Below are 10,000 nucleotides of genomic sequence, written 5' to 3'. Positions count from 1 at the left end.
GATCACTTGGTGCATTGGTAGAAGTATGATTTTTTGTCTCTTCTCAATTATATTGATTATTTAATCTGTTAAGATGATTTAATGGATCTGTTGTGTTTGGAGCATAACTTGTGCTACACAATGATAGTGTACATAACTTGTGCTACACAATGATAGTGTACATAACTTGTGCTACACAATGATAGTGTACAAAGCTTGTGCTACACAATGATAGTGTACATAACTTGTGCTACACAATGATAGTGTACATAACTTGTGCTACACAATGATAGTGTACATAACTTGTGCTACACAATGATAGTGTACATAACTTGTGCTACACAATGATAGTGTACATAACTTGTGCTACACAATGATAAAACCTGGAGCTACACACTTCGTTGGTGACACAAAGGTAACATGGTTGAGGATGTCTACAATGTTTACGACACACATTTGTAAAATAAATGACCCCTAAGTTTGATTAATTTTCCACATTCACTGATGTGTCTATGAACTTTTTCTGATCAAGAATATGCAAATTTTATTTAAATGCACTCATCTTACTTACAGTATATTTACTAATACAGTAGTAGGACAAGGGCTCATACACACGGAGTTTGTTAGGAACCCTGTAGGACCAGAGACACTGCATACGTCTACAGGTCAGGAGCTTGATTAATGTTCACATCCTACAGTTGTGTGCCTGGAGGCTGTAAGTTTCTTCCCCTAATCTGATGCTGTGTTTATTTATCAGCTGTTTATTTGTTCTTGGCCTTTACACACGCAGTGCATGTTTACGGATCCACGTGTGTTTGTTTATTTCACCACTAGAGGTCTCTAATGTGCACGTGAACCCTTGAGAAAGTGACATTTTCAGCAGATATGAAGCTTGGTCTCGCCTTCACTTAGTTTCAGTGCGCGCGCATTTGATCTGGCCCTTTAAATTGCCGCAATGACGCGGTGCATGCTGGGAGCTGTAGTTTATGTGTGTTTGTGGCGCTACGATTCGTCTACCACAATACTACAAATCCCACAATGCGCTTTCTTTCCGTTTTGGCAGTATTTCTGTCGACGTGGGAAACAGGAGCCGAATACACAGACGCACACACATTTACGGGCTCGGAGACACAATTACACACAAACACACTCAGTGACATGCGAGACACATGCGAGCGCCGAAATGTGGCTCAAACCGGAAGAGGTGCTTTTAAAAAATGCGCTGAAACTATGGGTGACTGAAAAGTCCAATGATTATTTCATCCTGCAGCGGAGGAGAGGCCACGGAGACAGCAGTGTGGGACTGACAGGTGAGACAGCTGGGGTTAGTCACACTGACATGTGAGACAGCTGGGGTTAGTCACACTGAAGGTGAGACAGCTGGGGTTAGTCACACTGACATGTGAGACAGCTGGGGTTAGTCACACTGACAGGTGAGACAGCTGGGGTTAGTCACACTGACATGTGAGACAGCTGGGGTTAGTCACACTGACAGGTGAGACAGCTGTGTGGAACTGACAGGTGAGACAGCTGGGGTTAGTCACACTGACAGGTGAGACAGCTGGGGTTAGTCACACTGACAGGTGAGACAGCTGGGGTTAGTCACACTGAAGGTGAGACAGCTGGGGTTAGTCACACTGACATGTGAGACAGCTGGGGTTAGTCACACTGACAGGTGAGACAGCTGGGGTTAGTCACACTGACATGTGAGACAGCTGGGGTTAGTCACACTGACAGGTGAGACAGCTGTGTGGAACTGACAGGTGAGACAGCTGGGGTTAGTCACACTGACAGGTGAGACAGCTGGGGTTAGTCACACTGACAGGTGAGACAGCTGGGGTTAGTCACACTGACAGGTGAGACAGCTGGGGTTAGTCACACTGACATGTGAGACAGCTGGGGTTAGTCACACTGACATGTGAGACAGTAGTGTGGGACTGACAGGTGAGACAGCTGGGGTTAGTCACACTGACATGTGAGACAGCTGGGGTTAGTCACACTGACATGTGAGACAGTAGTGTGGGACTGACAGGTGAGACAGCTGGGGTTAGTCACACTGACATGTGAGACAGCTGGGGTTAGTCACACTGACAGGTGAGACAGCTGTGTGGAACTGACAGGTGAGACAGCTGGGGTTAGTCACACTGACAGGTGAGACAGCTGGGGTTAGTCACACTGACAGGTGAGACAGCTGGGGTTAGTCACACTGACAGGTGAGACAGCTGGGGTTAGTCACACTGACATGTGAGACAGCTGGGGTTAGTCACAAAGACATGTGAGACAGCAGTGTGGGACTGACAGGTGAGACAGCTGGGGTTAGTCACACTGACATGTGAGACAGCTGGGGTTAGTCACACTGACATGTGAGACAGCTGGGGTTAGTTACACTGACATGTGAGACAGTAGTGTGGGACTGACAGGTGAGACAGCAGTGTGGGACTGACAGGTGAGACAGCTGGGGTTAGTCACACTGACATGTGAGACAGCTGGGGTTAGTCACACTGACATGTGAGACAGCTGGGGTTAGTCACACTGACATGTGAGACAGTAGTGTGGGACTGACAGGTGAGACAGCTGGGGTTAGTCACACTGACATGTGAGACAGCTGGGGTTAGTCACACTGACAGGTGAGACAGCTGTGTGGAACTGACAGGTGAGACAGCTGGGGTTAGTCACACTGACAGGTGAGACAGCTGGGGTTAGTCACACTGACATGTGAGACAGCTGGGGTTAGTCACACTGACAGGTGAGACAGCTGGGGTTAGTCACACTGACATGTGAGACAGCTGGGGTTAGTCACACTGACATGTGAGACAGCAGTGTGGGACTGACAGGTGAGACAGCTGGGGTTAGTCACACTGACAGGTGAGACAGCAGTGTGGGACTGACAGGTGAGACAGCTGGGGTTAGTCACACTGACAGGTGAGACAGCTGGGGTTAGTCACACTGACAGGTGAGACAGCTGGGGTTAGTCACACTGACATGTGAGACAGCAGTGTGGGACTGACCGGTGAGACAGCTGGGGTTAGTCACACTGACATGTGAGACAGCTGGGGTTAGACACACTGACATGTGAGACAGCTGGGGTTAGTCACACTGACAGGTGAGACAGCTGGGGTTAGTCACACTGAAATGTGAGACAGCTGGGGTTAGTCACACTGACAGGTGAGACAGCAGTGTGGGACTGACAGGTGAGACAGCTGGGGTTAGTCACACTGACAGGTGAGACAGCTGGGGTTAGTCACACTGACATGTGAGACAGCTGGGGTTAGTCACACTGACAGGTGAGACAGCTGTGTGCGACTGACAGGTGAGACAGCTGGGGTTAGTCACACTGACATGTGAGACAGCTGGGGTTAGTCACACTGACATGTGAGACAGCAGTGTGGGACTGACAGGTGAGACAGCTGGGGTTAGTCACACTGAAGGTGAGACAGCTGGGGTTAGTCACACTGACATGTGAGACAGCAGTGTGGGACTGACAGGTGAGACAGCTGGGGTTAGTCACACTGACATGTGAGACAGCTGGGGTTAGTCACACTGACATGTGAGACAGCTGGGGTTAGTCACACTGACATGTGAGACAGCAGTGTGGGACTGACAGGTGAGACAGCTGGGGTTAGTCACACTGACATGTGAGACAGCAGTGTGGGACTGACAGGTGAGACAGCTGGGGTTAGTCACACTGACAGGTGAGACAGCTGGGGTTAGTCACACTGACAGGTGAGACAGCTGGGGTTAGTCACACTGACATGTGAGACAGCAGTGTGGGACTGACAGGTGAGACAGCTGGGGTTAGTCACACTGAAGGTGAGACAGCTGGGGTTAGTCACACTGACAGGTGAGACAGCTGGGGTTAGTCACACTGACATGTGAGACAGCTGGGGTTAGTCACACTGACATGTGAGACAGCAGTGTGGGACTGACAGGTGAGACAGCTGGGGTTAGTCACACTGACATGTGAGACAGCAGTGTGGGACTGACAGGTGAGACAGCTGGGGTTAGTCACACTGAAGGTGAGACAGCTGGGGTTAGTCACACTGACAGGTGAGACAGCTGGGGTTAGTCACACTGACATGTGAGACAGCTGGGGTTAATCACACTGACAGGTGAGACAGCAGTGTGGGACTGACAGGTGAGACAGCTGGGGTTAGTCACACTGACAGGTGAGACAGCTGTGTGCGACTGACAGGTGAGACAGCTGGGGTTAGTCACACTGACATGTGAGACAGCTGGGGTTAGTCACACTAACATGTGAGACAGCTGTGTGGGACTGTCAGGTGAGATAGCTGGGGTTAGTCACACTGACATGTGAGACAGCTGGGATTAGTCACACAGACAGGTGAGACAGCTGGGGTTAGTCACACTGACATGTGAGACAGCTGGGGTTAGTCACACTGACATGTGAGACAGCAGTGTGGGACTGACAGGTGAGACAGCTGGGGTTAGTCACACTGACAGGTGAGACAGCTGGGGTTAGTCACACTGACATGTGAGACAGCTGGGGTTAGTCACACTGACATGTGAGACAGCTGGGGTTAGTCACACTGACAGGTGAGACAGCAGTGTGGGACTGACAGGTGAGACAGCTGGGGTTAGTCACACTGACAGGTGAGACAGCTGGGGTTAGTCACACTGACAGGTGAGACAGCTGTGTGCGACTGACAGGTGAGACAGCTGGGGTTAGTCACACTGACATGTGAGACAGCTGTGTGGGACTGTCAGGTGAGATAGCTGGGGTTAGTCACACTGACATGTGAGACAGCTGGGATTAGTCACACAGACAGGTGAGACAGCTGGGGTTAGTCACACTGACATGTGAGACAGCAGTGTGGGACTGACAGGTGAGACAGCTGGGGTTAGTCACACTGACAGGTGAGACAGCTGGGGTTAGTCACACTGACAGGTGAGACAGCTGGGGTTAGTCACACTGACCGGTAAGACAGCTGGGATTTGTCACACAGACAGGTGAGACAGCTGGGATTAGTCACACTGACAGGTGAGACAGCTGGGCTTAGTCACAAAGACAGGTGAGACAGCTGGGATTAGTCACACTGACAGGTTAGACAGCTGGGTTTAGTCACAAAGACAAGTGAGACAGCTGGGGTTAGTCACACAGACAGGTGAGGAGGCTGGGATTAGTCACAAAGACAGGTGAGACAGCTGTGTGGGACTGACAGGTGAGACAGCTGGGGTTAGTCACACTGACAGGTGAGACAGCTGGGGTTAGTCACACTGACCGGTAAGACAGCTGGGATTTGTCACACAGACAGGTGAGACAGCTGGGATTAGTCATACTGACAGGTGAGACAGCTGGGGTTAGTCACACAGACAGGTGAGGAGGCTGGGATTAATCACACAGACTTGTGAGACAGCTGGGATTAGTCACACAGACAGGTGAGACAGCTGGGGTTAGTCACAAAGACAGGTGAGACAGCTGGGATTAGACACACTGACAGGTTAGACAGCTGGGGTTAGTCACAAAGACAGGTGAGACAGCTGGGGCTAGTCACAAAGACAGGTGAGACAGCTGGGATTAGTCACACTGACAGGTTAGACAGCTAGGGTTAGTCACAAAGACAGGTGAGACAGCTGGGGTTAGTCACACAGACAAGTGAGGAGGCTGGGATTAATCACACAGACTTGTCAGACAGCTGGGATTAGTCACACTGACAGGTGAGACAGCTGGGGTTAGTCACAAAGACAGGTGAGACAGCTGGGGTTAGTCACAGAGACTAGCCTACAGCATCTAGTCCAGACACTCACCCTGTTAACTACATATTACACCACTGTAGTCTTTTACCCTTTTGTGACTGTGTGTGTGCACTTAAGGTCTCCTGGTTGGGACGTTGGACACAGTGTTTGACTCCACTGCAAAAGTGGCACCATATCGCATTTTACACCAAACACCTGATTCACAGGTATACTGGAACATCGCCTGTGGTAAGTAATTGTGTGTGTGCCTGTGTGTGAGTGTGTGGTGGAGGTGGTTCTGGGGGTGGGGGTGTTGAAGTGCCCTACTCTATTGGTGATGTCTAATAAGAGACAAGTTGCTGTGTGTTTGTGTGTTTAGGTGCATCCCATGAAGAGATTTCTCAGCACTGGGACTGGCTGCAGCTCAACATTATGAGAACTCTCTCTGTGTTTGACTCTGGTGATGACATCACAAGCTTCGTTCAGGGCAAGATTAGAGTGAGAGACACACACACGCACACACACACACACACACACACACACACATCATAATAATAATAACAACAATATCCTTGTGTTATTGTAACTTTCAGACACAAAGGTGTACACCCCTTATACCAGTCTTGTGTGTTCACCTGTGTTTATATAGGGGTTAATTGTGGAGGAGGACAAGGTGAGTGCGGAGGACCCTGTGCGTTTCCGTGAGGCTGCGCTTCGATTCGAGCGCTTGTTCAGTTTGCCAAAGAAGGAAAAACTAGTGACCTACTTCTCCTGCAGCTACTGGAAGGGCCGCGTTCCAAATCAGGGCTGGATCTACCTCAGCACTAACTTCCTGTGTTTCTACTCTTACCTACTAGGCAATGAGGGTAAGACAAACACACACACACACACACATCCACATTTACAGCATTTAGCAGATGCCCTTGTCCAGAGCGACGTACAGAAGTGCTGAAGTCTCTACCATTGTATACATTAACTCTGGGTCACTAGGTTACATACTTAAGATCCCATGAGTTTAAAACATTGTCCAAGGTTGTTTTTTTATGCAACACATATGCAACAAACAAGGAAGGAAGTGCTAGTTGAAGTGTGTCATAATAAGAAACGTCATTTGAAAATATCCAGTGACTCAGCTGTCCAGGACCCCTAGGGGAAGTTCATGCCACCACCTTGGTGCAGAACAGAGAAGTCTTGTTGTATACTTGCCTCTTACTGAGAGACGGTGAAACCAGTTCGAGCAGTGATGGTAGATCTGAGTGGAGAGTCTGCGTGGAGCAGATGTCACTCCCCTCCATGTTACCTGATATGAGCGTCCTTCCAGGTAGGAAGCGAACCATTCCCAAGCTGATCCACAAATCCCAAGACTCCTGAGGATTAGAACAAGAAGTTTTCTAGGGTTTAGTGAACAGAGGGCAGAGAAAGTCCATGGTTGTGGAAAGAGATGAGAGGAAAGTGTCTGTGGCCAAGGGTAGTGAGGAAAGGACTCAGGGTCAGGAAGAGAAGAAAGAGTGCCAGAAGCTACAGAAGAAGGGGAGACAGAGTGGAGGCGGGGGGGGGGGGGGGGATAAGAGCAAGGGGGTGAGAGGAAGTTTTAGGCAGAATAAGGAGAGTGATGGTGAAGGATACCAGGTGGTGATCAGAGACGTGGAGTGGGGTAGCAGTCATGTCTGTAGCTGGAGAAGGACAGGTGAAAAGCAGGTCCAGGACATTGTCTCCTTTGTGTGTGGGGACGTAGCTGTTGAGTGTCAGGGTGAACGAGTAGAGAAGAGACAGGAGGGAAGAGGATTGAAGCTTGTCAGAGGGGAGGTTGAAGTCACCAAGCACTGACAGATGGGTTGCTGTCAGAAGGGAAAGCACTAAGCAGTGAGTCCATTTCTTACAGGAAGTCCCCTAGGGGACCAGGAGGGCGGTGGACAACAATGAGGACAAGGTTGATAGGAGAGGTAACTGAAATGACATGGAATTCAAAAGAAGAGATGGTTAAATGAGAGAAGAGTAGAGGTGTAAAGCACCATCTCCATGACAACAATAAACCTGTACCACCACCCCTGCCTGTTTCTCGTGGTGAGTGAGAGAAAGCATAGGCAGAGGATGGAGCAGCTGGTGTAGCAGTGTTCTGTGGGGACGTCCAGGTCTCTGTTAGAGCAAGAACATCACAGGAGTAATGGGAAGTTAAAGCAGAGATAAAATCAGCTTTCTTTACAGCAGACTGACAATTCCAGAGCCCACCTACCCCCAGTGTGTGAGACTTACAGAGGAGGGTAGATGGGGTTACTGGGATTGTGACCTCTGCTCTGTGGGTGAGAGCGTCTGTGACAGTAAGAGGTGACTACAGAGATGGGTTTGAGGAACATATCTGCAGTCAACCAAGTGTGAGATTAAAAATATGGTGTGAGAGAATATATCAAACCGTACTAGACACTTATTTACAGTGTGTTAGAGATACTTACAGAGAAACCTTCAGTTTAAATGAGTAAAGTCCTGCCCACAATCCACACCATAAGGGAGACTGAAACTCCTCCTGATTAATCAGCTGAGAGAAGAACAAACACCAACACTATAAAATCAACAGTGGTATAGAATATAAAACAATTCACATCACACAACCCTAGAACAAAGTGAGTCACAGAGATACACAAAAAGTCCGGAAGCTACCAGAAATAAATAGAGTTAAAGCCTACACACACACACACACACACACACACACACACACACACACACACACACAGCTGAAACCAGAATCTGAATTTTAATGGCACAAGTTCAGAGTCTGTAATCAATCGAATGTGGTTATTATTAAAGACATAATAACATAATTCAATATGTCAAAAATCAGTTGTCATCAACCAAAGCTGAACAAAGTAGACATTTAATTCTGGGAACAGCGGTAAAGATAAACTTACATAGAGTCATTTATGAAGTGTGTGTGGAGTCACATGGCACCATCCAAATATATAATATAATATTCAAATATATTTACTACACGGATGTCGACTTCCAAAGTGTTTTAAGGAGGTAACAACGAGCAGTCAGACAGATTTCAGTGGCACACAGAGCACCGCCGCACCAGCAGACCTTCATTAATGATTTAAATACTCAAAAATAATTACATTAAATAAAGAAGCACTATTTACAAAGAAAGAAAATAATGAGACAGTTATCACTGTGGGATAAAGTGAATATTGTTATTACTCTACAAATGACAAAATTATGACAAAATGATCAAGGACTCAAGAACTTACACAGAGACAGTCAACAAACGGACTAAACACTGCTTAAAAGCAGATCCTGAGTGGGACTAGATAGGGACAGAAATTTGGCTTACTATTTTATTCCATCGGCAACAGTGGACTCATTAATTAGATTAATAAATTAATGAACTCCAAGGTACGTCTGCAGCCATGGGGTAAATGTCCATACTGTGGGTAGAGTGGGAGTATTTAATCGCTGTATTAAAAAAATTTGGTTTTGGTAATAAATTTATTGGTTGGGTGAAATTACTTTATACATCACCTCAAGCCAGCATTCAAACAAACAATGTGCGTTCAGAGTATTTCCCGTTAAAACCTGGGACACGTCAGGGTTGCCCCCTCTCTTTATTTGCCTTGGCCATTGAACCATTGGCCATTTCATTACGATCCTCTACTTTATTTAAAGGCGTCACTAGGAACGGCATCCAACACAGACTATCATTGTATGCAGATGATTTGTTGCTCTATGTATCAGACCCTGTGTCTGGTCTACCTGGTATCTTGTCCACTCGATACATTCAGTTCCTTTTCTGGATATGAATTAAATTTTCAGAAGAGTGAATGCTATCCAATTAACACAACTGCTTTGCAACTTAAGCATCTGGACATGCCTTCAAAATCAGTCCCGCTGGGTTTAGATATCTTGGTATTAATGTGACACGTACATTTTCAGGTCTTTTTTCTGCAAACTTTACTCCACTCGTAACTAAGATGAAGTCTGACCTTCAGAGATGGAATAGTCTGCCTTTGTCTCTGATTGGGAAGATTAATGCTATAAAAATGAATGTTCTGCCTAAATTTCTTTTTCTATTTCTAACAATCCCGTTGTTCTCACCTAAACATTTTGACTCATTAGATAAAACGATTAATGCTTTCATTTGGTCTGGGAGATGTCCCAGGGTGCGTAAGTCATTAAGTCATTATAGAGATGTAAGTCTAGCGGTGGTCTTATTACTGAACAGCACACATCCATAAGACACGGTGCTGGGTGGAGTCACCTCATTTAGCATGGTGTAAGTTAGAAGCCCAGTCATGTTCTTCCTCATCCTCTATACCTGCTCTTATATACTCTTCTC

The 10,000-nt window shown here is 47.3% G+C and overlaps 1 protein-coding gene across 1 annotated transcript; it reads left to right on the top strand.

Moving 5' to 3' along the window:
* Positions 1–1,011: 1,011 nt before the first annotated feature.
* On the top strand, positions 1,012–6,996 carry LOC125140286 (TBC1 domain family member 8B-like). The gene is made up of 4 exons (XM_047809101.1): positions 1,012–1,289; positions 5,812–5,922; positions 6,053–6,171; positions 6,323–6,996. The coding sequence occupies exons 1-4, from the start codon at positions 1,163–1,165 to the stop codon at positions 6,623–6,625; spliced, it is 660 nt and encodes a 219-aa protein (XP_047665057.1). The 5' UTR covers positions 1,012–1,162; the 3' UTR covers positions 6,626–6,996.
* Positions 6,997–10,000: the final 3,004 nt, after the last annotated feature.

The sequence above is a fragment of the Tachysurus fulvidraco genome, chromosome 26, assembly GCF_022655615.1.
Source record: "Tachysurus fulvidraco isolate hzauxx_2018 chromosome 26, HZAU_PFXX_2.0, whole genome shotgun sequence".
In the NCBI taxonomy this organism is placed as follows: domain Eukaryota; kingdom Metazoa; phylum Chordata; class Actinopteri; order Siluriformes; family Bagridae; genus Tachysurus; species Tachysurus fulvidraco.
The sequence above is the reverse complement of the archived record's forward strand: the minus strand, read 5'-3'. Positions and strand labels throughout refer to the sequence as shown.

Coding starts and splice junctions, on each gene's coding strand:
- LOC125140286 (XM_047809101.1), top strand. CDS start 1,163: ATGTGGCTCAAACCGGAAGAGGTGCTTTTAAAAAATGCGCTGAAACTA. Junction 1,290..5,811: donor CAGCAGTGTGGGACTGACAG/GTGAGACAGCTG, acceptor TGTGCACTTAAG/GTCTCCTGGTTGGGACGTTG. Junction 5,923..6,052: donor ATACTGGAACATCGCCTGTG/GTAAGTAATTGT, acceptor TTGTGTGTTTAG/GTGCATCCCATGAAGAGATT.